The sequence below is a fragment of the Coccinella septempunctata genome, chromosome 3 (assembly GCF_907165205.1).
Source record: "Coccinella septempunctata chromosome 3, icCocSept1.1, whole genome shotgun sequence".
Lineage (NCBI taxonomy): Eukaryota > Metazoa > Arthropoda > Insecta > Coleoptera > Coccinellidae > Coccinella > Coccinella septempunctata.
Window position 1 is genome coordinate 117,143 of NC_058191.1, and position 16,438 is coordinate 133,580.

At 34.1% G+C, this 16,438-nt stretch overlaps 2 protein-coding genes across 2 annotated transcripts; both read left to right on the plus strand.

The window, feature by feature from the left end:
- Window positions 1–444: 444 nt before the first annotated feature.
- Window positions 445–1,457, plus strand: LOC123309702 (methylenetetrahydrofolate reductase-like). Its single transcript, XM_044892927.1, has one exon. The coding sequence runs from the start codon at window positions 523–525 to the stop codon at window positions 1,390–1,392; it is 870 nt and encodes a 289-aa protein (XP_044748862.1). The 5' UTR covers window positions 445–522; the 3' UTR covers window positions 1,393–1,457.
- Window positions 1,458–9,032: 7,575 nt separating this feature from the next.
- On the plus strand, window positions 9,033–15,358 carry LOC123309395 (H2.0-like homeobox protein). Its single transcript, XM_044892499.1, has 2 exons — window positions 9,033–9,500; window positions 14,884–15,358. Exons 1-2 carry the CDS (start codon window positions 9,161–9,163, stop codon window positions 15,219–15,221), a joined length of 678 nt encoding a protein of 225 aa, XP_044748434.1. The 5' UTR covers window positions 9,033–9,160; the 3' UTR covers window positions 15,222–15,358.
- The last annotated feature ends 1,080 nt before the right edge of the window (window positions 15,359–16,438 follow it).

Genomic DNA, 16,438 nt, shown 5'->3' on the forward strand with positions numbered 1-16,438 from the left:
AATAAGTGCGACGTGCGACAAACTTCAAAGATTGATTCTGCTTCGATAAAAAATGACAGTTAGCTTTATAACTTTCATCGCAAATGCTTCATTTTCATATTCGTAATATCGTAATTCGTACGTAACCCTGGAGGGTAGCTATACCGTCTGTTCCGATATTCCTGAACAGTACTGTCAGTATTTCAGAGAAGATGCCTATTGGCCCAGTCGTTCGAGTTCTATTGTTATTCGATTACTGGCCAGTAAAACCAGCAATATCGGAACAGGCCCATAATATATTAAATATATATATATATATATATATATATATATATATATATATATATATATATATATATATATATATATATATATATACATAGCTAATATATACACAGATTACAGAGTAATGGGGTTATCTATATCAAAGCCGGCTGGATATCGCCATTGGTATTCAAAACTTTTGTCAGTTTCCATCATAGATAATTAATCTGTCGGAATTGTCAATTGAAAAAATTCAAGCAAAATGCCATTAATACCGCAATGCCGAATCCAAATCATCCTTTGTCGGAAATTCTGACCAATAATGTCCGACTCTGTTCGTTGGAAGTTTCTAGTAACCGACCGGTGGATTACAATATTCTCAACAAAATGAAGTACACCTTCTGCTCCGTGATTTGGATTGGAAATTACAATAAAGCGCCAGAGCACGTCGGACCCTTGGCCCTTGCAAAAGAGCTAATAAACAAAGGTATTACTGTCGTCCTCCACTTTGCTTGTAGAAATAACACAAAGAACTCCTGTACCGCAAATCTGGACTACGCGAAACAGATCGGCGTCAGGAACCTGATGGTGGTCAGAGGAGCCAGCCCGGAGTGCAACGTGGCCGACAAAAAATACGATTTTTCCCACACACCCGAAATGTTGAATTTCATCAAGTCTAGATATGGCGATTATTTTGAACTTTGCGTGGCAGGTTTCCCATATAAACATCCCGATTCGAAGGATTTAGAGGACGATATGAAGTATCTGAAGGAGAAGAACGACGCCGGGGCCAAATTCATCATAACTCAAGCTTGTTTTTCGTACAACGTTTATAGAGAATTCTTAGATAATTGTAGAAAACACGGCATCAACATGCGTATCATACCTGGAGTGTACATAATACGGTCCGTTATAGATTTCTGTTTCTTGCAGAAATTGTGCAAAGTGCCACAGAGTGACCCATTGGTGCAGAAGATCAAGCAGATGGAGGGGAATGACAAGGAAATTGCCGACTTCGGCATTAAAACTTCTTTGGACACGGTGAAAAAATTATTAGCCGATAAAGATTTCTGCCCACCTCATGTTTATACAATGGATGAACTGTCGTCAATCAGTAACTTTTTCAAAATTTTAAATGAACAAAAATGACCTCTATTACGCATGCAATACTTTTAATATAGCCTACAATCACTAAGTATACGCGAATATATATCTGTGATATTTTATTTTTATATTCCAGGCGTTCCTTAGAGGATTTTCTTTTTTCTAAGTGTTCCGAAATCTAGAACAGAAAAGAGAGATTGATTAATTATTCCCTGACACAACAAGAAAGCCCGACTCGTATATCTCAGAAAAATAAATCGCAGATCCAAGCGTGATACATATTCTGAAAAAGCATCTCTTCTAGTAATAAATCTCAGAATTTCACCGAGCTCATTTCAAAATTCAAACTTTCGGTGTTAACGATTTTTTAACTAACCTCATCTTTTCGGGAATTTTTCGATGGACAACTTTCGACATGTGGTATATATTCTAAAAGAGCAATTCTTCTAGTAATAAATCACAAATCACGAAATTTTATCGATCTAGGGCCAACTGTACAGTCTCGACCAATTTTTAACTGACAACTGACCTCATCTTTTTCCAGAGCGACGATCTTGAAGTGGGTCAGTCTGACACGTTGTTTCGGCGTTTGTTTTTAACAAAAAGTACCTACTTATTTATTGCTCGATATTTCCGATTCCTCCTGTATATATACCATACTCTCGAGTATGGTCCAAATAACCATTTTTATCTTTGAAATTCGATCAATTGCAATGGTTCATTCGGGAAACATTTTGAGCGACATGATTCCTGTAGACCCAGTCCGTAATTCAGGAACTTATATAGCAGGTTAATTGCACCCTTGCGAGTTTAGAAGGGCAGCTAGTACCATCGAGTATATATTCAATGCGAGTACATAAATATTCTATCATCTATCCGTTTGAAATAGGATATTCGTTTAAGCCTGCATCAGGAAGATTTGACGTTGTTGGAAATTCTTGTGGGTAAAATATGTTCGTAAAATTATTCATGGCAGCGCATTTACAACTTATCGATATAAGAGCGACCTGGGGCCCCGACAGCTGAGTATTGTTTTACTCATACGCCGAATGTATGTACCTGGTGTGGAGTCAATTCATCAAGATAATTTATGTTATATACACATTCATAAAAATGCAAATAGACATTGAAGTGTTGCTGGGTGTATATCGTTGCCCGGCAGATATCATGCTGATTTTGAATACGAGTTAAAGAGGTAGGCACTAAATAAGTTGGAGTTACCCGAACACCACAGAGGGTTCGATAAATAATTTCCACAACTTAAGAATTCGATATATTGCCATTCAAGTTATGTTGGACCACACACAGGTGTTCATAAAGAAAGAGTTATTGGGAGTTTTTTCGGACAAATGAAAGCGTTGACTTTATTGGATTATATGCAGGTACATCTAGATCCATGTAGATGACGGTTTGGAAGGAATTCTTTTAATACAGTTCTCCTTTTATGTCTCAAGAATTCTGAAAGAATATGTGAGTAGGTACCTAAGTTAAAAAAATCCAACCACCTGATCTCTATGAGTTACTACAATAATATTCTACCAAAATACGTGCATTTAGATGTTTAAATTATTGGGCAATAGTAAATTATTCAATCATATCGTTAATGAAGTTATAAGGACTTTTAAAGCCATTTGAAATTCTAATAAATATGAACGAAAACAAAGTATTTGTCATAATTAATTCTCTATAATTCAATTTCAATTGAATTCTACAGGATGTTCCTTAATTAGAGGTATAAACTAAACTCTATGTGCTTTTGAAGTTTTGTAGTATCTTCCACCGATTTCGAGAAAAAAATGTTGAACAACAAATGGTAATAAAAATTCAGTTAGTAAGCTGTGATGAATAATTCCATTGTTAATTTTGACATATCAAATTAAACTTGGTATTTCTAATAATGAATGTTTCTTCACCTTGTTTCTCGAAAACGAAACGTTTGCGATCCCCTGTTTATGGGACTTTTTCATTAAAACTACTTGAGGAATCTTCCCTCATAGTTTGCACCTCTAATTTAGGAACACCTTGTTTAACCTACACCTCGCATCTACTTGAAGCTGTTGAAGTAATTGTGATAGCGGAATGGGATTTGGACTATACCAATATATTTATTACAAATTAATCACAACCGACTCATCGATTTGAATCCCAATTTTAACCTTTCTGAAGACCCCCAGCCTTCGGTTTCATATTTCGTCACCTGATTTTGAAGATTTGATTTATGTAACACATATTTGTAAGGGCCAACCATTAGGTTGAGGAAAAAGGTGAAATTTTGACGGGAAGATCATAAAAATCGAAGAAACTGCAAATTGAATGACAGTGATGGTACTTCCTGCTAGACTTCCAGATCTTTCTTCAATTGAATGGTTGGTTATGGTTATCACGAATTATGCATAAATCAGATAGGTATGTAGTCGACTGTTCTGATATATTTGGATTTGGGTTATTTGGGTTGCAAATAACCTAAATCCAATTATGCATAAAACGATATCAGGATGCCTGGTGTAATAAAATGTTTAACTTTGATGAACGGGGTTCTTTGAATACATGAATACACAACATTTACGCTCTTTGTATCCTCGTAACTGCAACCTCCATTAGGGGCAAACCCTCTTGAGTTTGAATAGGGCTGGGCTGAGAGGATCGAGTACCTGATCCTGAAATTTCACTTAAAAATTTCCATCGATAAAAATGTTGGATAAAATAGTGGAAGAGTACTTACTTACTTTAGTGATTAATTTATTAAATGCTGAAAATGAGCACCATTCAATAATATAAGTTATGCTAAAAATATTTCTGGTGTAATTTGATGGCATTCATTAATGATCCGAGATCGAAAGTCATCCAGTGACTCAGGCTGGGTAGCGTAAATCTTGGATTTCAGAAGATCCCATAGAAAAAATCCAGTGAAGGATTTTTATCAATTATCGGCCACATTAATTCAATATTTGCAAAAATAAAGGATAAAACAGGAGAGTAATAGATAATTTATTTTTTACGTTTGGTTACCAAAACAAATTTTATAGGGGTTTGTATATTATAACGTGCGTTCAAAAAAATTCGTCGTCAAGTAGGCTATGGAATTTTAAACGTCGATATTGCGTATCTAAACGTAGCTCTTAGCTTGTGCTAAGATTATTTGGATTCTTGCAATCTAATTCAATGAAAAAATGCTAATAAATCATTATTGAATGTGCAAGTAATTTTTTCTGAGAAATTGCCTTTTCATACAAAATTACGATAAATAGGTTAATGTCATCAATGTTTACATTTGGCTGTGATGACTGATGAGTGTGAAGTAAGGAAAGAATTACGTCCAGTCACAGAAAATCAACCTTTAAAATTCCATAGCCTACTTGACGACGAATTTTTTTGAACGCACGTTACATAAAATTTCCAGGAATCACTCCGCAACTCAGAAACTAGTAGGCATAAAAGATATCAATTTGAGTGCCTATTTCTGACGCCTCATATGATCCTCTCCTTCTTCTTGCCCGATGTGTCATTGGTCATAAATCATCTTGTATGAGTTTATTATATTTTAAAAGAGCTGATTACTATATGGATATTCAAGTATAAAATAAAATGGAGTTATGCCAAATAGTCAAGTTAAAGAAATCATTTCATCTGGGATCTGGATATAACACAATTCCATTATACCTATGTAGTATGCTTTCTTTTTTCATATTATAATATACCTACTTATGAAACAATTCATTTCCCCACGTTCAGTGTTCAACGGCTTCTTAATTTTTATTTAAATCGATGAATAAAATCATGATCCCATCTGCGTATACCTTTTTCAAAGTTGTTGGCCTGTAACAACAACGCACCATCACGTATCCTTATTTATGATTATTCGAAATGAATGACCATTCCATCTAATAAATCGAACGGACCACGAAATCCCGTGAAAGCCGCGTTTACGGAGACGAAGGTCTTCCCGATTGAAAATATGAGAAATGAACCTCTTCTCAGCGTGAAATCAAATTACTATTACGTCCCGTCCAGAAATCGTATATTTGTCGTGGATACTTTGAAAATATCACTTTACACTTTATTATGGCTTTTATAATCATTATTAATATTATGATTACACTTTATTCAGACTGTCGTTGATATTCGTTCTTTTATTCCGGACGTTGTTTTATTTCTTCGGAATGAATGGCTTCTGGATTTGCACCTTCTCGAGCAGCATGCTAATTTTATGGTTTACTGCAACGTGTTACATCGGGTACTTACATATTTCATGCCTTTACTGATTAATTGTTATGATCTAGATTATTTGCGATTTTAAACGTTACTGCTCTGGGTTTAACTCGGCGAGAATGCATGTATGGTGACAAAAATTTCTCTTGAATCTGTGATAATACTTTTCTAGCTGAAATAAAATATTTTATTGAATAGGAAAGCATGAGAAAACGAAAAATTGTGATTATTAAAAATTATCGCTCACATGCTGGATCGTCAATTTTTTTTTTAGTTGAGTTGCCACTTGCCACAACTTTCTTCTTTACTCAAACGAAATTTGACGGTTATCTGTTTCGATAACAGTGCTTCATTTTGTCACTTACGCGCAGTTACAGAAAATTATGTTAAAATGTAATGCTTCATTAAAATTGGAATCTCCAAAATAAAGGAAATATCGCTGAAATTTTGAAGACTTGGATAAACGGCATTAAAGGTGCCGAAGAAAGATCTGAGATTTCTACAAAAACACGATCGCTCAAAAGTATCTGAACGACGAGTCAATCAAACTCCAGACTCGTGAAGAGGTTTCAACTGATGGTCATGAAATACTGGCTTTCCAACTATACTTGGGAAATGCGCATACAGACAGGGACCAGATGAGAGACTTTGCTGATTCTAAATGCCAACCATATAGGTCTATCCCATATACAGGTTGATATTTTGACTCGTACAAATATTTTATCAGCAGAATCTAGAGGTCAAAGGAAACACTTTTTTCCTATACCATTTTTTCCGATTAGGCCCTTATAAAAAGATATAACCATTTTGAGTTTTCATAATAAGCTGTGCCACCCTTGGAGAAACAAAATTACTTTTAGAATAACTAGCTAAATCTATGAAACAACAGATCTGTGGATCTTTCAAACAGAGTTGCATTCAGCCAAAGTATACCTAATTCTTCAAATATCACAAATACTTTTTCATTTTTGAACATCAAATTACTCGAAAACGGCGCATTTTACGAGAAAATATGAAGAATAATTTCATTTTACAAAACGTTTAAATATTTATTGGGTAGTATTCAAAAGTTGGGTTATAATATAATAATAATAATAAAGGGCCTTTATTTTGTACTCTATGAATACAATCATGAGGCGGTTCTTTGAATTTTTCGTATTTTTATAGTAGGTATGTAATAGGCATAATGAGAAAAGAGGAAGACGTGGATGATATCTTGTGTTTGAAAAAGATTAATCAAATAAATAAAAACTACATTCCGAAATTCATTTCATTTTTTTTTCGATAAAACCGTTTGTGAGATAAGACTAAAAATAATTTTTTTTATGGTTTTCTATCAACCTGTATCTTTTAAACCGAGCCAATTCGGAAAAAATGGTATGAAATATTATAATATTGACCACAAGAATCTACTGTAAAAATATTTGTATACGAGTCAAAGATTCACCCTGTATTATAGATATACGTCGTGTTTCTATTCTTCCAATGAAAAAAACTCAAAAACCTTCAATTCCCATTGTTCTACGAAAAGCTCAACATTCTGTATATGACATCAGAATAATAAGAATAAAAAAAAATCAAGCCGAAATGTTAGGTAACGTTATGGGGAATGACGAACTGATAGGACCGATGACCATGTTATTAGTTTATAATAAAAAATAACGTTATTCATTTAGGTAGTAATTCTCGCAATGGGGGATTCTGGACCGCCTGCTGATTAACCTCACCTTTAATGGGAATATTTATGGACTCACACAAGGAGCCATGTAAAGAAATTCTCGTATTTACGTGTGTCCAAAGGACGGATGTGGATAAGGCATACCATATTTCGTATGAGGTGCTTAACAACTTCCGTTTCATGACTTCTTATATACCTACAGGAAAATCATTTTCATTCAATACATATTATGATATATCACTGGGTACAATATTAGTACTTTTCAAAGTGATTTCCTTCGAAATGCGAAAAGTTTTCCACGAAGTTTCATTTTAGAAAAAGCCGTGCATAGAAAATCATGGATAGGTGGAATATGGATGAGGATGAATTACGATTAAAAGCTCTTGAAATTTTTATTATATTTCAAACGTAATGTACGAAACCTTTTTAAACATAATTTTTTTATTTTTTTCTTTTTACCATAATCCAGTAGGCCATGTGTGGTCCACCCATAGACCTATAAATTGTTTAATATGTCTATGGGTCTACCTCGATCAACACAACGATCATAATAAAATATGTACCTATTGAAAAAGGTTGTCGCCAATTTTTTTCACCCTATATAGCATCTTGAAAAGGGGGACTAAAAAACTAAAAGAAATCTTTTTTAGAAATAATTAGATGTCAGAAAGCAGATGATGCATATCTTGATTCGTTGTCAAGTTACAGAGCGTAAAATTTCAAAATATTTTTTTCAGTAATTCTTATGCTTTATGTGAAACCGGTAACGGATCATAGAAATTAAGGGCCATTTCAGAGTTATTATATAGGAGAGTCGGTTATTTTTGAATGGGACACTGTATTTTTCAACGCAGTTTTTTAGTCACAGATTTGTCAAAAAGCATCCCTTTATCGGTTTTTTTGCAAACGTCCCTGTTTCAGAGATATTTAGTTTTTCTACTTCGAAGATATCCTCGCTTATATTTTCGTTCGATACAATGCTACTATCCTTAGGTACATTTTTATTCCATTTTGACGTTTGTGTCACATCCTCTCATATTCATGTTATTTTATTTCACTTGTGAGTACAAAAAATTTAATTCACTGGGTAGATAAAAGTCAGCTCACCCTTGTTGTTGTGGGTTGATTATAATGTCGTATTTTTACGTCAAAATTGAATAAAAATACGTATCGGCCTGTCATATTTACACCAAAAAACTCTTATAACGTTCTGTATTGGTAAAACTGATGTTGCACTAGATCACAGAACAAATTTGAATTGGGATATCTTGAAATTTTTTTCATAATATGCGTAAGTTTTATATGCGTGCGTTTCACTAATGAAATGTACTATGACAGCGAATTTCATTGGTAGCTTCAGATCCTTTGGAATGATTGTAGTCAGTGACATCAAAATATATGCACTCGCTCTGCACTAATTTTACCAATAAGAAGAATTCATTCCACATTGGGGACTCTGTCCCTGTTAGCATAAATGAACTGAACCCGTTCCTGCCTCCCTGTATCACATCAGGATCAGCTCGAGCCCCCTAATTCAAGATTTAAATAATGATTATGACAGGATGTCACGACTACCGATGACACGGAACGCTCTCACATGACCAAGATCATGTGTAGGTACTCCACTTTACAACCCTCCTCTCCAGAGATCGGGCATTACCATACCTACCATAATTATTGCAAATAAAAGCATCAATAAAAGAGATAAAGAAGGATAATTAATGCGGCGCTGCTGCAGAGAGCGCTCAGTAAACACGGTACCCGAAAGACCAATAAGAGCGTATCTTGCTCTAAAAGCTCCTCCCAATTCCTGATCTCTACCATGCATGTGGTCCAAGACGTCGAAGCCTCATTAGTTTCCAATTAGCATCTTTCAGCTCGGCCGCTCTTCCGAACATAATCTGGAAACGTAAAAATTCAAGTTCCATGAACCATCCCTCGAGCAATTTCGCCGGTTTTCACCCATCGGCAATGCAAAAAAGTAACCAATACGTGATGAACGGTTCGAAAAGTGAACCAATCCGTCTGAAATTCGGCATAGACCAGTTGCTGGCGGAAGATACGAAACCAATAGTGTCCTCCGAGCCAAATACAGAAGTTCCTTGTTCCGACTGTGTTACGTCACTTTTTCGCTGTTGTAGACTGAGCACGTCAGGTGGTTGCGGCCAGGGGCAAGTCTCCAACTTTTTGGGTCATCATTTTGGATACGGGACTGGTATTGGCGCTTATACCGTCCAGCCAATTAGACCTTTTGCTACCAGGCCAAGTAAGTAGAAAACAATAGGATTATCACAAGTAATAAAAATATCAAAGATTTAGGTATTGTATCTACTATGTGTGTATGTATTTCCATGACAACGATAGAAAACTTTAGACCAATGCTAATTTCTTGTAACTATATGTTCAATGCTAATGTTTGGGAGATCCTCTCAATAGACAACGAATTTTACCAACCCTGTATTGTGTCCATTATGTACCGAGTTTTCACTATAATTTGACCCCCCTTCATTTATCTCTGTTACGAATAGAGATAAAAAAATATTTTCCACAGAATTATACGAAATCAACTTTTTTTCAAAATTATTTCACAAAAGGAAATATACAGGGTATTCCAGAATAAATGGGCATAAATTAGGATATATAGGTTCAGTACCTCAAAATAAGACGAAAAGTTCCATGCGCGGAAACGTTCCGTTGAACTGTTACGTTGCTTCAAAGATGACGACTAAAAATGAAAATGTTCATTTTCACGATAAAACTCGGGAAACTGTGTCTTTTCAATGTATAATTTTTAATGATGTATTCGGAACTTGTAAAAAGCTATGGTAGAAAGTAAAAAAGGGTTTTCGATTTTATTCCTCTCTATCTATGAAGGATGAGTAAGAAAATTAGTTTCAGGTGCATCTCTATTCGAAAAATACCTCTGCAAAATTTCATTTGTTCATCTTCGAAGTAACGTAACTCTTCAACAAAGCGTTTTCAGACTTACCTTCATGGGAACTTTTCGTCCTAATTTGAGATTCCATGTATCTGCCTATAATATATTGAATGCAAAATGCAACTCCAATTTTTCAGATAGAACACTCTGTAAGTTTTTCCAGCTCTATCTCTCCTGACCTCTAATATGCGTATTTCCATATCTCTCATCTTGAGAACTATATACAGAGATTGAAATTTTAAGAACCACCTGGCAAGCTTAATAAGCAGCGTCAGCATGAACTAATTGTTGCAGAGAATCAACATACCAGTACCAAATGCCATCGAAATATACGTTTATGACATGTACGAATATTTTAACAGTAGATTCTTGAGGTCGAAAGAAAAACTTTTTTCTTTTACCATTTTTTCACTGTTTAATCAAATAGAATGAATTTCGAAAGATATAGTTTTTCATTTGATTGATTAATCATTTTCGAACACAAGATATCACCCTCGTCTCCCAGTTTCTCATTATGACCATTACGTACCACCAAAAAACCAAAAATTCAGAGAATATTTGAACGTTTTGTAAAATAAAAGTATTTTTCATATTTTCTCGTTTTCGAGTAATTTGATGTTAAAAAATTAAAAATATTTGTGATTGGGTACTTTTGCTGAATACAACTCTGTTTAAAAGATCCACAGATGTGTAGTGTCACAGATTTAGCTAGTTATTCCGAAAGTAATTTTGTTTTTCCAAGGGGTGGCACAGCTCATTATGAAAACTTAAATTGGCAATATTTTTTATCACTGCCGAATCGGAAAAATAATAAACAAAGAAGTGTTTCTTTTGACTTCAAGAATCTTCTATTGAAATATTTTTTCGAGTCAAAGACTCACCCTAAAAGCCCGTTTGCAACAGCCGAGAATTCTCTGGAGAATTCTCTACCAAATTTTGGTGAGAAAACGGCAGAGATTATTTTGTACGCAACTGAACAGAGAATTCTACCGAAAGTGCGTATGTAACGGTACATAATTCACGGCACATGAAATCTCGAGTAAATTTTTAGAGAATTCTCGGCTGTTGCAAACGGGCTTTATAGTTTACAAAGTTATGGGTACCTAATTGAACAAATTGAAAAAATCAATAAAACATTCTGTATCTCGATTATAAAGAGAACTTCAAATATATCCTAATTCATCCCAGTGTCCTCTTCCTACCCTTAACTTTATTTAGCCCATTTACCAATGAATCATCTTGTATAATAAAAAAACGTGAGAAAATGTTTTTCAGCAGGCATAAAATTTGAATGACCATATTATATTTGAGCATCTCTATATTTGTTGAGCTATTAATTAGCCTATCGCTTATCGCTATCGGGAGAAAAATCTTCCTTAATTCGAATCCGCATGTGTGTTAATTAGAACATAAAGGAATCCTTTCCAAAAATAGCTTTTTTCCATTTCGGTTTATGTTTCCTGATCGTATAACACTAATTTGATGTTCAATCGAACGTGGAATTCAATTAATCGAATAATTATATTTATATTTCGTAGCATAAATTTCGCCAAGCCAAGATTAACTGGATTGGTTGATGAACGTTTTCTGGGAATTCATTCAAAACACACCGCACATAAATCAGGAGGCAGTATCCAGAAGAGAACAGATATAATCTATTAGTGAAGCAATAAAAGATTATAAAAATATATTGCCTAACCGTTGATGAGGACCAATTTTATACGCTACTTCAAACATGTTATATGTTTGGTATGGCACTATTACCATAAACATTTTCAGCTGGTTCAGTTTACATTTTACCAAATCCGTTTGTGTATATTGAGATGGTTAAGTGTCGGATAAATGTTAATAGACATGCCTCTTTATCTGAAAAACATTTGGTTTGATTTGTTGTGCCTGAAATAAACCAGTTGAGGTTGACTATCCCATTCCTGATGTTCCCAATGAGAGTAATTCAAATAAATAAACTAATTTTCTTGTTTACGCTAAAAGAGGAACTCAACAATACGGCGTTTTGTCGATTTGGGATATATAGGAAATACAATTTCATCGCATTAAAACTGTTTGACTACCAAGAACAATATTTTCTTATACCTATTCTTCAAATCCAGCGTAATTGATGAAATGTTATGAGATGTAATTCGAGGAAAATCACAATATTGTATAAATGTATTTATTTCTAATAGAATCAGATATTGAAGACACGAATCAAATTTTCGAAATTATAGCTTCCATTGGAATGTGTCCCATTTTTCGAGAATATTTTCTGCTTGAATAATAATAAAAATATTCAATTTGATTCCTACAATTATTGTAGGTAGGCATATTTTTTCAACTCTGTTTCAGAAAAACATACGTTACATAATACACTTGGGAATTTTGTTTTTTTTTTTAATTTTTCTACGAAATTTCAGAATTTGTTTATTGATGAATAATATAATATATCGATTACCTGAATATACCAAATTGAAATTCTTTTCGTTCAGTATATTCGAGAATTTTGAGGTTGCTGTGACAGACAGAAGCGCACCTATTTCCTCTGAAGTTTTTGCTCTTCAAATGGTTTGGCGGAAACAATTAATACGAGGCCAGTTGTAGACAAAGATTTTGATCGATGAGATATAGAAACATTCATAATTATTTGAATAAATCTTTTCAGAAATAATATATTCTTTTACTTTTCACGAGAAGAAGGTGAATTGTAAGAATTCGAAAGTTGTTACTATTTTCTATTCATTTATACTCGAAATTATAGGTACCTACACGTAGAGCTTGTATAGAGAAGTTGAAAAATTTGCCGAGGACAAATTCACTGTCAGTGTTATACAAAAAGTACTTAAAATTCTTTCATGGCGCATTCTCAATATAATTATATCAAATTCTGTTGAATACGCTTATAATGAAATGTCTACTATGATAGTATTGAAAATTTTTCGTCTTGCTAATATCTAATTGGGTTCAATGAGTTTGTTTGCGGACATCATTTCGATATTTAGATCGACTTTTATAATAGGCGTCTTAATTTGATCACGGAAATTTCACAGATAATTCTTTCAGTAGTGTTTATCTCGCATGAACCGTGTTCCATTCGATCCGATGAATCTGGGAAATTTTTCGATTGAAGTTTCAGCACCGAAGGTACGTTTTGTGGAAGTAATAAATCTAATAAATGAATGTGTAGTTAAAGAAGATGAAACACATGGAAACAAGGAGTATGTTTATACTGTTTTGGCGCGTGTGATACAATGCAGACGCCGTATAATCATCGGTAATAAAGGATGCTGCTATAGAGGCAGTTACTAGATGTACACATAATCAGAACCGGATTAAGTTATGACGGTGAATATTTTTGAAAGGAATCAAAATAAATGGAATGATGACAGCGAATGCCCCATCTCACAAAATTATATATATGCTATTATTCCAAACCATTTATTGCAAATTTCAACATAGAATGATGATATTTCAAGTAGATTAGAAGCAACGAGAGGGCCTATCCCCTATCCGTTAATTAATTTAGTTAGTTATTAATAATAATAATTTGTCCTTTAGGTTTTCAATAATTCGGAACCAGTAATAAATAGAATAAGAAGTTTTTTTTATGCAGTACATAACTCGGGAAAAGTTCCATCTGAGGAAGAGTCTGATTGTTTTCATTGTTCTTCCACCGCAATTACAAAACATTTGACTCAAGGTAGAAATTAAAATGTACATAATAATATCTAATAATATGCGGAAAAACGAATTACAGTCCTTCTCATTTTTTTCTGGTCTTTCTAAATTTTTATAAAAAATTTTTGTAATATTTATACAGGTTTTCGTTTCGACTCCAAACCTACTCATGAATTTTTTTACGGTGCAACAAGAATTGTGGAATAAATGGACCAAATGGTAGGAAAATGTGTAGGGTGGTTCATAAGTCATAATTAATTGAATAAATGAGGCAAATCAATAAATCACTCTGTGTCTTGGTGAAAAAGGACGATATATCTATAAAATATGGCTTATTAAGAAGTACCTACCCTGATTGTATGAGCATTCCGCAATAAATACCCTGTATGAATCAGATTTTTCCATGAAATATCCCATGAGAGTAAATATTCAAAATAATAACTTGAATATATCAGATTAAATTTAAAGCCCGTTTGTAACAGCCGAAAATTCTATATAGAGAATGTACTAATGTATTCATGCACCACTCGATGCAACATGAATTCTCTGTAGTTACATAAGCAATTTCGGTAGAATTCACTGTTCAGTTGCATACAAAATAATTTCTGCCGTTTTCTTGACAAAATTTTGTAGAGAATTTTCGGCTGTTACAAACGGGCTTGAATAGCTAATACGTTCCTGTGTTTTATTTGGTAGCAACCACCGTCCCTAGTTTATTACCATGTTTTACTAAATGCATCCTGTCGACTCACAATAATATAAGGGAACCCATTCAATCATTCTCAAGTGCCATAAAGAAGACAAACGATGGATTTTCTTTTCGACACTTAGAAATTCTTTCCCCATTGTGCCTTTCCTAAGTTTTATCTTTATGGTGAATATCGAAGGAAATATTTCATTTCATTTATGACTATAAAATCAATATTAGGCTTTAGTTGTAGTTTTTTAATCTATGCCTATATATCATTTGCGGAGCACAACACATTTAAATCATATTATCGAGGATATTCGCCAAAAAATCATAGTTTTCGCCTTACAGACATACGTGTACCACAATCTACCACGTCACCCAGTCCTCCGATATCGGCTAACAACGGGAAGCGGAAGAGGTCTTGGTCGAGAGCAGTGTTCAGCAACCTTCAGAGAAAAGGTCTGGAGAGGAGATTCCAGCTACAAAAATACATAACCAAGCCTGATCGACGACAGTTGGCTGCCACGTTGGGATTGACAGATGCACAGGTGAAGGTTTGGTTCCAAAACAGAAGGATGAAATGGAGGCATTCGAAGGAAGCGGGGAAAAACGGCGAAAATGCTGCAGATTCTACCCAAGATCAAGATTTCAATATAGACGTGGATACGATTTCCGAGAATGACTGAGCTGATATCAATTGACATTATACGTATACAATATGTTGTTAATACAGGGTGAGTCCTTGGATAATACTGATAGTGAATACATTTTGTAATTCGAACGAAGTAAGTTTTATATTTAATAAAAATATTATTATACATTATTTCAATGGGAAAATTCAATAGCTGCCATTAGGAAAAAAAGTTGAAAATCGTATCTTGAAATCTAGAAAACCGATGGTACAATTTCATTGAATGACGGCTGAAGACAGAAGATATAAGCAATTTTCGAATATCATATATTTCCAATTTTTCATTATGAATCTACAGGGTGTTTCTCATCGAGTGGTTGGCCGTAGGCTATAGTGGTGAATGCAGCTTATTTAGGCCTTTTCTACTTTAGGCCGAAAATACAGAGTGATTTATGGATTTTGGCTTTGATTTTCGATATCTATAACGTAAGAATGAGTGATCCCATTTTAATGAAATTTTGTGGCTCGTTGACTTCCAATAACCCTTCAAGATGGCAGACGTAATTTCAAGATAATCAGGAAACTCCTCACAATATTGAGATTTATTTTTTCTACATAAGTTGAAAAACTACAACTAAAGTATGCTGTATACAAGTGTCGCCATCTTGTATATAGGGTGAGTCCTTAAAACGTACAAATAATTCAAGAGTAGGTTCTTGAGGTAAAAAGAAACCATTTTTTCTGATTCGGCACTGATAAAAAGATTGACAGCGGGTTTCATAAAACTCTTACTGCCCGATCAACGATTTTACAGTCACTGGATTTCAAAAACGAAATCACTAAAACTTTTTCATTCCTACATATATTGAATAAGAAGCAATTTAGAATCATTGAATAGATGTATATAGATCATAATTTGATTCGAGAATTGAATTCCGAATTGTTATGACTGAATTATTGATTGAAGACAAATTGACGTTTATCTGTCAATCAAGCGTTGATTTCCCGATCGAGCTTTATGAAACCGGGGGATAGCCATTTTAAATTCTTATACTTAATGAGCAGTCGACCCCTGGAACTGGAGACACAAAAAATTCCCTTCAACAAGTTAAATCTATGATACTACATATCTGTGGATCTTTTAAACAGAGTTGTCGTCAGCCAAAGAACCCAATTTTCCGAGTATCACAGATATTTTTGAACATCAAATCACTCGAAAACGGCTTATTGTACAAGAAACTTTGAAGAATACTTTTATTTTACAAAACGATT

Bases quoted from the DNA above. Each gene is read 5' to 3' on its own strand.
- LOC123309702 (XM_044892927.1), top strand. From the start codon at position 523: ATGCCGAATCCAAATCATCCTTTGTCGGAAATTCTGACCAATAATGTC.
- LOC123309395 (XM_044892499.1), top strand. From the start codon at position 9,161: ATGAACCATCCCTCGAGCAATTTCGCCGGTTTTCACCCATCGGCAATG. The intron at 9,501-14,883 runs GTAAGTAGAAAA...TTCGCCTTACAG, and splicing joins ACCTTTTGCTACCAGGCCAA to ACATACGTGTACCACAATCT.